Below are 15897 nucleotides of genomic sequence, written 5' to 3'. Positions count from 1 at the left end.
TCCATGAACATCTGGAGCACCATAGGTTGGCCACCCCTGATCTATAAAGTCAGGGGCAGAAGCACTAAACCAGGGGTCTGCAACCTGTGGGTCTCCAGAGGTTCAAGGACTACAATTCCCATCAGCCCCGGCCAGCATGGTAAATTGGGAATTGTCCTCCATGAACATCTGGAGCACCATAGGTTGGCCACCCCTGATCTATAAAGTCGGGGGCAGAAGCACTAAACCAGGGGTCTGCAACCTGCGGCTCTCCAGACGTTCATGGACTACAATTCCCATCAGCCCCGGCCAGCATGGCCAATTGGGAATTGTAGTCCATGAACATCTGGAGCACCATAGGTTGGCCACCTCTGATCTACAAAGTCAGGGGCAGAAGCACTAAACCAGGGGTCTGCAACCTGCGGCTCTCCAGATGTTCATGGACTACAATTCCCATCAGGCCCTACCAGCATGGCCATGCTGGCAGGAGCTGATGGGATTTGTAGTCCACAGACATCTGGAGAGCCACAGGTTGCAGACCCCTGCACTACAGCAGCATCACTGTCCAAACCTTCACGTGGGTGGGGGGAACGCTTTACTCCCCACTGTAAGAGTCAAGACACACTTTCGCCCAGCATCCAACCCCCCTTGCTAAACAGCAAGGCAGTATTGCTGGCCCAATTTTACAGATGAGGAAAACTGAGGCTGACATGCCAGCGGAGCAAATCTTAGGTCCAGTCTCTGGACACCGTCTGCTCCTGCTGAGCTAGCAGTGCAATTTTTCCTTCTATTCATGCCTTGCCTGTCTCCCAAAGGGAAGGCCTCGAGGTACCTCGTACAGACCACAGCCACGCCCTCTTCAGAATTCTTCTCAACAGATCGACAGCGGGGATCCTATCCCCCGTCTCCCTCCGGAAGAGCTCCCTGGGGTCGGTAAAGGTTCGAAATGGAGAGCTAGGCCTCGTCCCAAAGAGGCTCCGGCGAATCACAATCCTTCACAAGTTGGCCGAAGCGCCTGCCGCCGCCGCCAGCTTGGCCTCCATTTCCGCCTTTGCTTCGGCCTCTTTGTACTGGCTGGGAAACAAGCTGCTGCCCACCAGGCTGGCGGTGCGGTCTGGATCGCTCTCCTCGGAAAGTGGGAGAGGGGCAGGGATGCCGGAGGGAAGGGAGTAAGAGTCTAAGAGGAACTCGGAGTCCGTCACGTCTGGGAAGTCTGTCGTGCCGGGCAGCAAAATGTCGCTCAAGCTGGGGCAGGGGTACGAAGAGAAGTCGGGGAGCAGGGCGAAGTCCTCGGCGGTGTGGCACCGTTAGGTGCTCCAAACCGGTCAGAAAATTCCCATCATCCAGATGGGTCATGGGGCCAGCTGCAACCAAAGCAAAAACCCTGAAATAACTACAAGGGACGTTTGAAGGGCTGCCCCATAGTGCTTGGAAACCAGCAAGAAGGGGCAAAGCATCATGGGAGACATTTTTAAAGAGTTATTGAGGGAGGGAGGGAGGGAGGGAGGCAGGCAGGCAGGCAGGCAGGCAGGCAGGCAGGCAGGCAAGGAGGGAGAAAGAGCGCATATATATCCTCTTGTATTTACTGGAAGTTGATACAGTAAGTGACATTGTAGCGCTAAGATTTGCTGGAAACTCTATGGTAAAGCCATAGTCGTTCATAGAGCAGCAGCAGCGTAGGAGGTTAAGAGCTCGTGTATCTAATCTGGAGGAACCGGGTTTGATTCCCAGCTCTGCCGTCTGAGCTGTGGAGGCTTATCTGGGGAATTCAGATTAGTCTGTGCACTCCCACACATGCCAGCTGGGTGACCTTGGGCTAGTCACAGCTTCTCGGAGCTCTCTCAGCCCCACCTACCTCACAGGGTGTTTGTTGTGAGGGGTGGGGTGGTGGGGGGGGGGGGGGGTGGGGGGGGGGGGTGGGGGTGTGGGGGGGGGGGGGTGGGGTGGGGTGGGGTGGGGGGGGGGGGGGGGGGGGGGAGGGGGGGAGGGGGGGGGGGGGGGAGGGAGGGGGGGGGGGTGGGGAGGGGGGGGGGGTGGGGGGGTGGGGGGGGAGGGGGGGGGGGGGGGGGGGGGGGGGGGGGGGGGGGGGGGGGGGGGGGTGGGGGGGGGGGGGGGTGGGGGGGGGGGGGGGTGGGGGGGGGGGGGGGTGGGGGGGGGGGGGGGTGGGGGGGGGGGGGGGTGGGGGGGGGGGGGGGTGGGGGGGGGGGGGGGTGGGGGGGGGGGGGGGTGGGGGGGGGGGGGGGTGGGGGGGGGGGGGGGTGGGGGGGGGGGGGGGTGGGGGGGGGGGGGGGTGGGGGGGGGGGGGGGTGGGGGGGGGGGGGGGTGGGGGGGGGGGGGGGTGGGGGGGGGGGGGGGTGGGGGGGGGGGGGGGTGGGGGGGGGGGGGGGTGGGGGGGGGGGGGGGTGGGGGGGGGGGGGGGTGGGGGGGGGGGGGGGTGGGGGGGGGGGGGGGTGGGGGGGGGGGGGGGTGGGGGGGGGGGGGGGTGGGGGGGGGGGGGGGTGGGGGGGGGGGGGGGTGGGGGGGGGGGGGGGTGGGGGGGGGGGGGGGTGGGGGGGGGGGGGGGTGGGGGGGGGGGGGGGTGGGGGGGGGGGGGGGTGGGGGGGGGGGGGGGTGGGGGGGGGGGGGGGTGGGGGGGGGGGGGGGTGGGGGGGGGGGGGGGTGGGGGGGGGGGGGGGTGGGGGGGGGGGGGGGTGGGGGGGGGGGGGGGTGGGGGGGGGGGGGGGTGGGGGGGGGGGGGGGTGGGGGGGGGGGGGGGTGGGGGGGGGGGGGGGTGGGGGGGGGGGGGGGTGGGGGGGGGGGGGGGTGGGGGGGGGGGGGGGTGGGGGGGGGGGGGGGTGGGGGGGGGGGGGGGTGGGGGGGGGGGGGGGTGGGGGGGGGGGGGGGTGGGGGGGGGGGGGGGTGGGGGGGGGGGGGGGTGGGGGGGGGGGGGGGTGGGGGGGGGGGGGGGTGGGGGGGGGGGGGGGTGGGGGGGGGGGGGGGTGGGGGGGGGGGGGGGTGGGGGGGGGGGGGGGTGGGGGGGGGGGGGGGTGGGGGGGGGGGGGGGTGGGGGGGGGGGGGGGTGGGGGGGGGGGGGGGTGGGGGGGGGGGGGGGTGGGGGGGGGGGGGGGTGGGGGGGGGGGGGGGTGGGGGGGGGGGGGGGTGGGGGGGGGGGGGGGTGGGGGGGGGGGGGGGTGGGGGGGGGGGGGGGTGGGGGGGGGGGGGGGTGGGGGGGGGGGGGGGTGGGGGGGGGGGGGGGTGGGGGGGGGGGGGGGTGGGGGGGGGGGGGGGTGGGGGGGGGGGGGGGTGGGGGGGGGGGGGGGTGGGGGGGGGGGGGGGTGGGGGGGGGGGGGGGTGGGGGGGGGGGGGGGTGGGGGGGGGGGGGGGTGGGGGGGGGGGGGGGTGGGGGGGGGGGGGGGTGGGGGGGGGGGGGGGTGGGGGGGGGGGGGGGTGGGGGGGGGGGGGGGTGGGGGGGGGGGGGGGTGGGGGGGGGGGGGGGTGGGGGGGGGGGGGGGTGGGGGGGGGGGGGGGTGGGGGGGGGGGGGGGTGGGGGGGGGGGGGGGTGGGGGGGGGGGGGGGTGGGGGGGGGGGGGGGTGGGGGGGGGGGGGGGTGGGGGGGGGGGGGGGTGGGGGGGGGGGGGGGTGGGGGGGGGGGGGGGTGGGGGGGGGGGGGGGTGGGGGGGGGGGGGGGTGGGGGGGGGGGGGGGTGGGGGGGGGGGGGGGTGGGGGGGGGGGGGGGTGGGGGGGGGGGGGGGTGGGGGGGGGGGGGGGTGGGGGGGGGGGGGGGTGGGGGGGGGGGGGGGTGGGGGGGGGGGGGGGTGGGGGGGGGGGGGGGTGGGGGGGGGGGGGGGTGGGGGGGGGGGGGGGTGGGGGGGGGGGGGGGTGGGGGGGGGGGGGGGTGGGGGGGGGGGGGGGTGGGGGGGGGGGGGGGTGGGGGGGGGGGGGGGTGGGGGGGGGGGGGGGTGGGGGGGGGGGGGGGTGGGGGGGGGGGGGGGTGGGGGGGGGGGGGGGTGGGGGGGGGGGGGGGTGGGGGGGGGGGGGGGTGGGGGGGGGGGGGGGTGGGGGGGGGGGGGGGTGGGGGGGGGGGGGGGTGGGGGGGGGGGGGGGTGGGGGGGGGGGGGGGTGGGGGGGGGGGGGGGTGGGGGGGGGGGGGGGTGGGGGGGGGGGGGGGTGGGGGGGGGGGGGGGTGGGGGGGGGGGGGGGTGGGGGGGGGGGGGGGTGGGGGGGGGGGGGGGTGGGGGGGGGGGGGGGTGGGGGGGGGGGGGGGTGGGGGGGGGGGGGGGTGGGGGGGGGGGGGGGTGGGGGGGGGGGGGGGTGGGGGGGGGGGGGGGTGGGGGGGGGGGGGGGTGGGGGGGGGGGGGGGTGGGGGGGGGGGGGGGTGGGGGGGGGGGGGGGTGGGGGGGGGGGGGGGTGGGGGGGGGGGGGGGTGGGGGGGGGGGGGGGTGGGGGGGGGGGGGGGTGGGGGGGGGGGGGGGTGGGGGGGGGGGGGGGTGGGGGGGGGGGGGGGTGGGGGGGGGGGGGGGTGGGGGGGGGGGGGGGTGGGGGGGGGGGGGGGTGGGGGGGGGGGGGGGTGGGGGGGGGGGGGGGTGGGGGGGGGGGGGGGTGGGGGGGGGGGGGGGTGGGGGGGGGGGGGGGTGGGGGGGGGGGGGGGTGGGGGGGGGGGGGGGTGGGGGGGGGGGGGGGTGGGGGGGGGGGGGGGTGGGGGGGGGGGGGGGTGGGGGGGGGGGGGGGTGGGGGGGGGGGGGGGTGGGGGGGGGGGGGGGTGGGGGGGGGGGGGGGTGGGGGGGGGGGGGGGTGGGGGGGGGGGGGGGTGGGGGGGGGGGGGGGTGGGGGGGGGGGGGGGTGGGGGGGGGGGGGGGTGGGGGGGGGGGGGGGTGGGGGGGGGGGGGGGTGGGGGGGGGGGGGGGTGGGGGGGGGGGGGGGTGGGGGGGGGGGGGGGTGGGGGGGGGGGGGGGTGGGGGGGGGGGGGGGTGGGGGGGGGGGGGGGTGGGGGGGGGGGGGGGTGGGGGGGGGGGGGGGTGGGGGGGGGGGGGGGTGGGGGGGGGGGGGGGTGGGGGGGGGGGGGGGTGGGGGGGGGGGGGGGTGGGGGGGGGGGGGGGTGGGGGGGGGGGGGGGTGGGGGGGGGGGGGGGTGGGGGGGGGGGGGGGTGGGGGGGGGGGGGGGTGGGGGGGGGGGGGGGTGGGGGGGGGGGGGGGTGGGGGGGGGGGGGGGTGGGGGGGGGGGGGGGTGGGGGGGGGGGGGGGTGGGGGGGGGGGGGGGTGGGGGGGGGGGGGGGTGGGGGGGGGGGGGGGTGGGGGGGGGGGGGGGTGGGGGGGGGGGGGGGTGGGGGGGGGGGGGGGTGGGGGGGGGGGGGGGTGGGGGGGGGGGGGGGTGGGGGGGGGGGGGGGTGGGGGGGGGGGGGGGTGGGGGGGGGGGGGGGTGGGGGGGGGGGGGGGTGGGGGGGGGGGGGGGTGGGGGGGGGGGGGGGTGGGGGGGGGGGGGGGTGGGGGGGGGGGGGGGTGGGGGGGGGGGGGGGTGGGGGGGGGGGGGGGTGGGGGGGGGGGGGGGTGGGGGGGGGGGGGGGTGGGGGGGGGGGGGGGTGGGGGGGGGGGGGGGTGGGGGGGGGGGGGGGTGGGGGGGGGGGGGGGTGGGGGGGGGGGGGGGTGGGGGGGGGGGGGGGTGGGGGGGGGGGGGGGTGGGGGGGGGGGGGGGTGGGGGGGGGGGGGGGTGGGGGGGGGGGGGGGTGGGGGGGGGGGGGGGTGGGGGGGGGGGGGGGTGGGGGGGGGGGGGGGTGGGGGGGGGGGGGGGTGGGGGGGGGGGGGGGTGGGGGGGGGGGGGGGTGGGGGGGGGGGGGGGTGGGGGGGGGGGGGGGTGGGGGGGGGGGGGGGTGGGGGGGGGGGGGGGTGGGGGGGGGGGGGGGTGGGGGGGGGGGGGGGTGGGGGGGGGGGGGGGTGGGGGGGGGGGGGGGTGGGGGGGGGGGGGGGTGGGGGGGGGGGGGGGTGGGGGGGGGGGGGGGTGGGGGGGGGGGGGGGTGGGGGGGGGGGGGGGTGGGGGGGGGGGGGGGTGGGGGGGGGGGGGGGTGGGGGGGGGGGGGGGTGGGGGGGGGGGGGGGTGGGGGGGGGGGGGGGTGGGGGGGGGGGGGGGTGGGGGGGGGGGGGGGTGGGGGGGGGGGGGGGTGGGGGGGGGGGGGGGTGGGGGGGGGGGGGGGTGGGGGGGGGGGGGGGTGGGGGGGGGGGGGGGTGGGGGGGGGGGGGGGTGGGGGGGGGGGGGGGTGGGGGGGGGGGGGGGTGGGGGGGGGGGGGGGTGGGGGGGGGGGGGGGTGGGGGGGGGGGGGGGTGGGGGGGGGGGGGGGTGGGGGGGGGGGGGGGTGGGGGGGGGGGGGGGTGGGGGGGGGGGGGGGTGGGGGGGGGGGGGGGTGGGGGGGGGGGGGGGTGGGGGGGGGGGGGGGTGGGGGGGGGGGGGGGTGGGGGGGGGGGGGGGTGGGGGGGGGGGGGGGTGGGGGGGGGGGGGGGTGGGGGGGGGGGGGGGTGGGGGGGGGGGGGGGTGGGGGGGGGGGGGGGTGGGGGGGGGGGGGGGTGGGGGGGGGGGGGGGTGGGGGGGGGGGGGGGTGGGGGGGGGGGGGGGTGGGGGGGGGGGGGGGTGGGGGGGGGGGGGGGTGGGGGGGGGGGGGGGTGGGGGGGGGGGGGGGTGGGGGGGGGGGGGGGTGGGGGGGGGGGGGGGTGGGGGGGGGGGGGGGTGGGGGGGGGGGGGGGTGGGGGGGGGGGGGGGTGGGGGGGGGGGGGGGTGGGGGGGGGGGGGGGTGGGGGGGGGGGGGGGTGGGGGGGGGGGGGGGTGGGGGGGGGGGGGGGTGGGGGGGGGGGGGGGTGGGGGGGGGGGGGGGTGGGGGGGGGGGGGGGTGGGGGGGGGGGGGGGTGGGGGGGGGGGGGGGTGGGGGGGGGGGGGGGTGGGGGGGGGGGGGGGTGGGGGGGGGGGGGGGTGGGGGGGGGGGGGGGTGGGGGGGGGGGGGGGTGGGGGGGGGGGGGGGTGGGGGGGGGGGGGGGTGGGGGGGGGGGGGGGTGGGGGGGGGGGGGGGTGGGGGGGGGGGGGGGTGGGGGGGGGGGGGGGTGGGGGGGGGGGGGGGTGGGGGGGGGGGGGGGTGGGGGGGGGGGGGGGTGGGGGGGGGGGGGGGTGGGGGGGGGGGGGGGTGGGGGGGGGGGGGGGTGGGGGGGGGGGGGGGTGGGGGGGGGGGGGGGTGGGGGGGGGGGGGGGTGGGGGGGGGGGGGGGTGGGGGGGGGGGGGGGTGGGGGGGGGGGGGGGTGGGGGGGGGGGGGGGTGGGGGGGGGGGGGGGTGGGGGGGGGGGGGGGTGGGGGGGGGGGGGGGTGGGGGGGGGGGGGGGTGGGGGGGGGGGGGGGTGGGGGGGGGGGGGGGTGGGGGGGGGGGGGGGTGGGGGGGGGGGGGGGTGGGGGGGGGGGGGGGTGGGGGGGGGGGGGGGTGGGGGGGGGGGGGGGTGGGGGGGGGGGGGGGTGGGGGGGGGGGGGGGTGGGGGGGGGGGGGGGTGGGGGGGGGGGGGGGTGGGGGGGGGGGGGGGTGGGGGGGGGGGGGGGTGGGGGGGGGGGGGGGTGGGGGGGGGGGGGGGTGGGGGGGGGGGGGGGTGGGGGGGGGGGGGGGTGGGGGGGGGGGGGGGTGGGGGGGGGGGGGGGTGGGGGGGGGGGGGGGTGGGGGGGGGGGGGGGTGGGGGGGGGGGGGGGTGGGGGGGGGGGGGGGTGGGGGGGGGGGGGGGTGGGGGGGGGGGGGGGTGGGGGGGGGGGGGGGTGGGGGGGGGGGGGGGTGGGGGGGGGGGGGGGTGGGGGGGGGGGGGGGTGGGGGGGGGGGGGGGTGGGGGGGGGGGGGGGTGGGGGGGGGGGGGGGTGGGGGGGGGGGGGGGTGGGGGGGGGGGGGGGTGGGGGGGGGGGGGGGTGGGGGGGGGGGGGGGTGGGGGGGGGGGGGGGTGGGGGGGGGGGGGGGTGGGGGGGGGGGGGGGTGGGGGGGGGGGGGGGTGGGGGGGGGGGGGGGTGGGGGGGGGGGGGGGTGGGGGGGGGGGGGGGTGGGGGGGGGGGGGGGTGGGGGGGGGGGGGGGTGGGGGGGGGGGGGGGTGGGGGGGGGGGGGGGTGGGGGGGGGGGGGGGTGGGGGGGGGGGGGGGTGGGGGGGGGGGGGGGTGGGGGGGGGGGGGGGTGGGGGGGGGGGGGGGTGGGGGGGGGGGGGGGTGGGGGGGGGGGGGGGTGGGGGGGGGGGGGGGTGGGGGGGGGGGGGGGTGGGGGGGGGGGGGGGTGGGGGGGGGGGGGGGTGGGGGGGGGGGGGGGTGGGGGGGGGGGGGGGTGGGGGGGGGGGGGGGTGGGGGGGGGGGGGGGTGGGGGGGGGGGGGGGTGGGGGGGGGGGGGGGTGGGGGGGGGGGGGGGTGGGGGGGGGGGGGGGTGGGGGGGGGGGGGGGTGGGGGGGGGGGGGGGTGGGGGGGGGGGGGGGTGGGGGGGGGGGGGGGTGGGGGGGGGGGGGGGTGGGGGGGGGGGGGGGTGGGGGGGGGGGGGGGTGGGGGGGGGGGGGGGTGGGGGGGGGGGGGGGTGGGGGGGGGGGGGGGTGGGGGGGGGGGGGGGTGGGGGGGGGGGGGGGTGGGGGGGGGGGGGGGTGGGGGGGGGGGGGGGTGGGGGGGGGGGGGGGTGGGGGGGGGGGGGGGTGGGGGGGGGGGGGGGTGGGGGGGGGGGGGGGTGGGGGGGGGGGGGGGTGGGGGGGGGGGGGGGTGGGGGGGGGGGGGGGTGGGGGGGGGGGGGGGTGGGGGGGGGGGGGGGTGGGGGGGGGGGGGGGTGGGGGGGGGGGGGGGTGGGGGGGGGGGGGGGTGGGGGGGGGGGGGGGTGGGGGGGGGGGGGGGTGGGGGGGGGGGGGGGTGGGGGGGGGGGGGGGTGGGGGGGGGGGGGGGTGGGGGGGGGGGGGGGTGGGGGGGGGGGGGGGTGGGGGGGGGGGGGGGTGGGGGGGGGGGGGGGTGGGGGGGGGGGGGGGTGGGGGGGGGGGGGGGTGGGGGGGGGGGGGGGTGGGGGGGGGGGGGGGTGGGGGGGGGGGGGGGTGGGGGGGGGGGGGGGTGGGGGGGGGGGGGGGTGGGGGGGGGGGGGGGTGGGGGGGGGGGGGGGTGGGGGGGGGGGGGGGTGGGGGGGGGGGGGGGTGGGGGGGGGGGGGGGTGGGGGGGGGGGGGGGTGGGGGGGGGGGGGGGTGGGGGGGGGGGGGGGTGGGGGGGGGGGGGGGTGGGGGGGGGGGGGGGTGGGGGGGGGGGGGGGTGGGGGGGGGGGGGGGTGGGGGGGGGGGGGGGTGGGGGGGGGGGGGGGTGGGGGGGGGGGGGGGTGGGGGGGGGGGGGGGTGGGGGGGGGGGGGGGTGGGGGGGGGGGGGGGTGGGGGGGGGGGGGGGTGGGGGGGGGGGGGGGTGGGGGGGGGGGGGGGTGGGGGGGGGGGGGGGTGGGGGGGGGGGGGGGTGGGGGGGGGGGGGGGTGGGGGGGGGGGGGGGTGGGGGGGGGGGGGGGTGGGGGGGGGGGGGGGTGGGGGGGGGGGGGGGTGGGGGGGGGGGGGGGTGGGGGGGGGGGGGGGTGGGGGGGGGGGGGGGTGGGGGGGGGGGGGGGTGGGGGGGGGGGGGGGTGGGGGGGGGGGGGGGTGGGGGGGGGGGGGGGTGGGGGGGGGGGGGGGTGGGGGGGGGGGGGGGTGGGGGGGGGGGGGGGTGGGGGGGGGGGGGGGTGGGGGGGGGGGGGGGTGGGGGGGGGGGGGGGTGGGGGGGGGGGGGGGTGGGGGGGGGGGGGGGTGGGGGGGGGGGGGGGTGGGGGGGGGGGGGGGTGGGGGGGGGGGGGGGTGGGGGGGGGGGGGGGTGGGGGGGGGGGGGGGTGGGGGGGGGGGGGGGTGGGGGGGGGGGGGGGTGGGGGGGGGGGGGGGTGGGGGGGGGGGGGGGTGGGGGGGGGGGGGGGTGGGGGGGGGGGGGGGTGGGGGGGGGGGGGGGTGGGGGGGGGGGGGGGTGGGGGGGGGGGGGGGTGGGGGGGGGGGGGGGTGGGGGGGGGGGGGGGTGGGGGGGGGGGGGGGTGGGGGGGGGGGGGGGTGGGGGGGGGGGGGGGTGGGGGGGGGGGGGGGTGGGGGGGGGGGGGGGTGGGGGGGGGGGGGGGTGGGGGGGGGGGGGGGTGGGGGGGGGGGGGGGTGGGGGGGGGGGGGGGTGGGGGGGGGGGGGGGTGGGGGGGGGGGGGGGTGGGGGGGGGGGGGGGTGGGGGGGGGGGGGGGTGGGGGGGGGGGGGGGTGGGGGGGGGGGGGGGTGGGGGGGGGGGGGGGTGGGGGGGGGGGGGGGTGGGGGGGGGGGGGGGTGGGGGGGGGGGGGGGTGGGGGGGGGGGGGGGTGGGGGGGGGGGGGGGTGGGGGGGGGGGGGGGTGGGGGGGGGGGGGGGTGGGGGGGGGGGGGGGTGGGGGGGGGGGGGGGTGGGGGGGGGGGGGGGTGGGGGGGGGGGGGGGTGGGGGGGGGGGGGGGTGGGGGGGGGGGGGGGTGGGGGGGGGGGGGGGTGGGGGGGGGGGGGGGTGGGGGGGGGGGGGGGTGGGGGGGGGGGGGGGTGGGGGGGGGGGGGGGTGGGGGGGGGGGGGGGTGGGGGGGGGGGGGGGTGGGGGGGGGGGGGGGTGGGGGGGGGGGGGGGTGGGGGGGGGGGGGGGTGGGGGGGGGGGGGGGTGGGGGGGGGGGGGGGTGGGGGGGGGGGGGGGTGGGGGGGGGGGGGGGTGGGGGGGGGGGGGGGTGGGGGGGGGGGGGGGTGGGGGGGGGGGGGGGTGGGGGGGGGGGGGGGTGGGGGGGGGGGGGGGTGGGGGGGGGGGGGGGTGGGGGGGGGGGGGGGTGGGGGGGGGGGGGGGTGGGGGGGGGGGGGGGTGGGGGGGGGGGGGGGTGGGGGGGGGGGGGGGTGGGGGGGGGGGGGGGTGGGGGGGGGGGGGGGTGGGGGGGGGGGGGGGTGGGGGGGGGGGGGGGTGGGGGGGGGGGGGGGTGGGGGGGGGGGGGGGTGGGGGGGGGGGGGGGTGGGGGGGGGGGGGGGTGGGGGGGGGGGGGGGTGGGGGGGGGGGGGGGTGGGGGGGGGGGGGGGTGGGGGGGGGGGGGGGTGGGGGGGGGGGGGGGTGGGGGGGGGGGGGGGTGGGGGGGGGGGGGGGTGGGGGGGGGGGGGGGTGGGGGGGGGGGGGGGTGGGGGGGGGGGGGGGTGGGGGGGGGGGGGGGTGGGGGGGGGGGGGGGTGGGGGGGGGGGGGGGTGGGGGGGGGGGGGGGTGGGGGGGGGGGGGGGTGGGGGGGGGGGGGGGTGGGGGGGGGGGGGGGTGGGGGGGGGGGGGGGTGGGGGGGGGGGGGGGTGGGGGGGGGGGGGGGTGGGGGGGGGGGGGGGTGGGGGGGGGGGGGGGTGGGGGGGGGGGGGGGTGGGGGGGGGGGGGGGTGGGGGGGGGGGGGGGTGGGGGGGGGGGGGGGTGGGGGGGGGGGGGGGTGGGGGGGGGGGGGGGTGGGGGGGGGGGGGGGTGGGGGGGGGGGGGGGTGGGGGGGGGGGGGGGTGGGGGGGGGGGGGGGTGGGGGGGGGGGGGGGTGGGGGGGGGGGGGGGTGGGGGGGGGGGGGGGTGGGGGGGGGGGGGGGTGGGGGGGGGGGGGGGTGGGGGGGGGGGGGGGTGGGGGGGGGGGGGGGTGGGGGGGGGGGGGGGTGGGGGGGGGGGGGGGTGGGGGGGGGGGGGGGTGGGGGGGGGGGGGGGTGGGGGGGGGGGGGGGTGGGGGGGGGGGGGGGTGGGGGGGGGGGGGGGTGGGGGGGGGGGGGGGTGGGGGGGGGGGGGGGTGGGGGGGGGGGGGGGTGGGGGGGGGGGGGGGTGGGGGGGGGGGGGGGTGGGGGGGGGGGGGGGTGGGGGGGGGGGGGGGTGGGGGGGGGGGGGGGTGGGGGGGGGGGGGGGTGGGGGGAATCCCATGCCAGCTGGCAGGGGATGATGGGAACTGTAGTCCATAACATCTGGAGGGGCGCGAGTTTGGCACCTGTGCCATAGCCAGTGAACTTGTGCATCCAGTTTGCTGGGGAAGATTGTTTGCCCAAAGTTTTTTTTGTTGTTCACGTTAATATCTCACTGTCTCGATACTTTGATCAAAACTCCATCTGACTTTCTTTGAAAGGTTTGTCTGAATTCTACTGATAACACTGCTTCATACCAAGCTAGATTTCATAGGCTTGAGTGTTGCTTTCTCTTTCCCCTGCCCTAGGTTTTTGGGCACATTCCAGCTATTGCATAGGTGTCAGACTCACGGCCCTCCAGATGTTATGGACTACAGTTCCCATCATTCCCTGCCAGCATCATGCTGGCAGGGGATGATGGGAACTGTAGTTCATAACATCTGGAGGGCCACGAGTTTGACACCTGTGAGCTATTGGATGCAGGCTAAACTGGCAAATTCGACTGATTTCTTCCCCCTTCCCACTACAGCCTCCTCTCATGTCCATTCTTCCAGGATTAGCATTTTCCCCAGATGAGTGGGTTGCAGTGGGAAGGAGGCTGGAAGGCTCTGTTCTGCTGTTAGAAAATCCAGTCTAGACCCGACTGCTAGGCTACAAAGGGAGCCGGAAGCAGCTCTTGGGCAGAGCACAGATGCCGGACAGAGGTGCCCCACCCCACAAGCTCCGTCAGACAGGTGTTTGACCGACTGTGTTCCTCCAAACTAGGTTAGCGGAGAAAAAGGCGTCCATTGGCTACACGTACGAGGACAGCACGGTGGCAGAACTCGAGAACCCGCCCGAGAAACGAGCAGACGAAGATGACTCCGAGGAGGACAGCAACACCGATGAGGACGAAGTCATCCCCGACATAGGTACGTCTCCCGAGATCTCTTTGCTGTTTGGGGTTGGCTTTTATGAAGCCCAGGGGCACATGGGCAACGTGTCCCCTCGTCTCTCGGTGTGGCGTGTCTGCTTCCAGCCCTGCAGTGTGCTTGAACCGCACGGAGTGCTCACCTCTTGTCAGGTTTTGAGACTGAAGTCAATAAGCAGACTCTGGATGCTGGATCAGAAGTCTTTATGGATGAAAGCCAGTTCTTCCAAACAACGGCAAGACTGTTGCCTTTATCCCTCCAGAGTTCCCACCACAAATCCCCCCTCCCTGTTTCCCAGGGAACGTGTGAATAACACAGTGGAAAGAGAGATGCTTGGGAGTTGAGCATCTCGAGGCCAGCACAGTGATAGTCCTCAGCCACCTGCCACCCCCTCCTGCTGGGGAGGGCTGCTCCTAGCTAGCTACAGTTACAAGCATTGAAGGAAAACAAAAGGAAAGGACGAGGTTCATTAATGTATCAGAAGGTGAAGATCTCTGCTCCCCTCCCTACAACCAGGTGTGAGTCCCTGCACCTAAGCCCGTTCTTTGCTGTAAGGAACATTCTATTTTGAGAGGAGGATCAATCTTCTGGCACCCAAGAGCCTTGTCTCGGAGTCACTTGCTACCACTTCCCTTTAACCAGAATGCACCTCTGTCCTACAGCCGTCAGCCCCCCCCCCCCATTGGCTTCCTGTTGTCCTTCACAAGGTGTTAATTATGCCGAGGTCTGGCGATGCTGCCGCTGTCTCCTTAACTAGAGATTCTTGCCATTCCCTTGAGCAGGAAGTGTTTATTAGCGTGTTTGAGATTAGCTGTGGACCATGTGCTGTGCTGAGAGCATATTTTCCTTCCAGTGGGCTCCACAGGCAACCTCATGACTAGGCTAGGGTGTCCAGATGGGTGTGGGGGAAAGGGGGCTGCAGGGTCCCATACAGACAGCAGCGGCCACCCCTCTTGCTGCACGGGAAGCGCTTTTTCACGGAGAAGGGAACCTCCAAAGCTGTTTGTGCAGGCGAATGGAATTCTGCTGTTACAAACGTCAAAAGCCCAGCAGGTACACGTACAAATCCTTGGACTCTTTCCCAAGCAGCTCTTTCAGTCCTGTTTTATGGCCTGATGGATCCCCAAGTGGTCAGAACAACGTTTCCCTGTAAGCCGTTCAGTCACCTTATTGGTGCCCTGCAGATTGGGGGTCTGCCCCAGCAGGGGAGCTCTTCCAGGCGGCTCAGTCCCGTTCACTGGCAGGGAACTTCCGCACAGTGGTGGGCACATGGCCGCAGCTGGGCAGGAAGGTGCCCAGGGCGCACTCTGTATTTTACCTTTTCCAGCTGCAGAAAACAGCTTTCTACCGGCAGAAAACAGGCCAGTGGGGCGGGGCGAGGAGGTCGGGGTCAGGGGGCGATTTTCGCACCCCGTGCAACGTACACCCAGTGGTGGGATCCAAAAATTTTAGTAACAGGTTCCCATGGTGGTGGGATTCAAACTGTGGCGTAGCGCCAATGGGGCTGGGCAGGGCACGAAGGGGACGTGGCCAGGCATTCAGGGGCGTGGCATGACGGGGACGTGGCCAGGCATTCAGGGGCGGGGCATTTCTGGGCGGGGCTGTGGCAAGGACGCAGCCGCTGCGTTGGTCCTTGGGTGGGAAACGAAAACCGGTGCACCTCCTGCTAGACTGCTCCAAGTTCTGGGCGCTACTGCTGAGAGGAGGGGCATAACTCAGGCAAAAACCACGTGGCAAAATCACCAATTAGTAACCCCCTCTCGGCACACACAAATAATGAGTAACCTACTCTCGGCAACCTGTGAGAACCTGCTGGATCCCACCTCTGCATACACCCCCCCATCCCCTTGTAGCTCCGCCACTGGGTGGGGAGCGATTGGAGGGACATCATCAGAAGCTGATTTTGTCGTAGTGGAAGTTCTGTGGTTGGCAGCAGCCCTCTGGGTCTGACGTGGGGAGGGGACTGCCGACGCCGGCCGGTACGTGGGAGTTTCCGGGAGCACAGTCGCCAACTGGTGTTCTCGTTTTGCTTGCAGATGTCGAAGTCGATGTAGATGAGCTGAACCAGGAGCAAGTGGCTGACCTGAATAAGCAGGCGACCACCTACGGCATGGCGGAAGGAGATTTTGTCCGGTAAGGGGCCTGGGCCACTGAGATGTCCAAGATTTATATGTATATGGCCTATGGCTAATAAACATTGAATTGAGATGTCCAAGACGAGTTTGTGTGCTGGCACCTCCGTATCTTTTGTCACGCGCTTCGTTGGTGACATGCCGGGCAGCGGGTTAGTCTTCTAGCTTGCCGGGCATATTTGGTCTCGTTATCTTCCTGGCTGTTAACATAACAGAGCTGGATGACATGAAGAAAACAGTTTCAGAGGGTAGCCCTGTTAGTACACAGTAACAGCAGAGCCTGATGTGAGTCCGGTAGCAAGATTTAGAGTCCAACCAGGTGTTCAAGGTTATGAGCTTCCGAGAGTCAAAGATCCCTCTGTCAGAACTGAACTAGGTAGAAAGTATTGTCGAAGGCTTTCACGGCCGGATTCAACTGGTTCTGGTGGGTTTTCCGGGCTGTGTGGCCGTGGTCTGGTGGATCTTGTTCCTAACGTTTCACAGTGTGTAACAGACTTCCCTCTGTGATACACCTCTGAAGGTGCCAGCCACAGATGCAGGCGAAACGTTAGGAACAAGATCCACCAGACCACGGCCACACAGCTCTGAAAACCCACCAGAACCAACAGGTAGAAAGTGATCATGGAGTTTGGAACACCTTCCCTTTGCCTGGCGCTTGTAGAATGACGAACCCTTTCTTTGAGATAGTTTGTGATCACTTGCCTCAACTATTGGGGGGCGGGGGTGAGACAGACCAAAGGAAATACCTTTTTCATACTGCCTTGAAACTGATGTGGTGTTTTCCACTGCCCTAAAATATTTTCCGAAATAAATTTAAAATAATTACCAGTAATGTTGTGGGGCGGAGCCACGCTCAGTGCCAGTATCTTAGGATACCTTAAGGCCAGTCAGGTTTCTATTATGATTGAATTTTTAAAAATTTCCAGTCTTTTAAGGTGCCGCCAGGCCCTTGATTGTAAAAGGAGTTGAAAGAAGTGTTGATTGTGAAGCTTGCTACCCTTTGAGGC

General features: G+C 78.7%; 1 protein-coding gene across 1 annotated transcript in view; it reads left to right on the top strand.

Moving 5' to 3' along the window:
* The first annotated feature begins 1212 nt into the window (after positions 1–1212).
* The window catches only part of LOC125435525 (CLK4 associating serine/arginine rich protein), a 43206-nt gene continuing 28521 nt past the window's right edge, over positions 1213–15897 (top strand). Inside the window, exons 1-3 of the mRNA XM_048501720.1 lie at positions 1213–1235; positions 12613–12758; positions 14795–14891. Coding sequence (XP_048357677.1) covers positions 1213–1235; positions 12613–12758; positions 14795–14891 — 266 coding nt within the window. The remainder of the gene's footprint in view (positions 1236–12612; positions 12759–14794; positions 14892–15897) is intronic.

The sequence above is a fragment of the Sphaerodactylus townsendi genome, linkage group LG06 (genome assembly GCF_021028975.2).
Source record: "Sphaerodactylus townsendi isolate TG3544 linkage group LG06, MPM_Stown_v2.3, whole genome shotgun sequence".
NCBI classification, from domain to species: Eukaryota; Metazoa; Chordata; class Lepidosauria; order Squamata; family Sphaerodactylidae; genus Sphaerodactylus; species Sphaerodactylus townsendi.
This window is presented reverse-complemented; position numbering and strand designations above follow the sequence as displayed.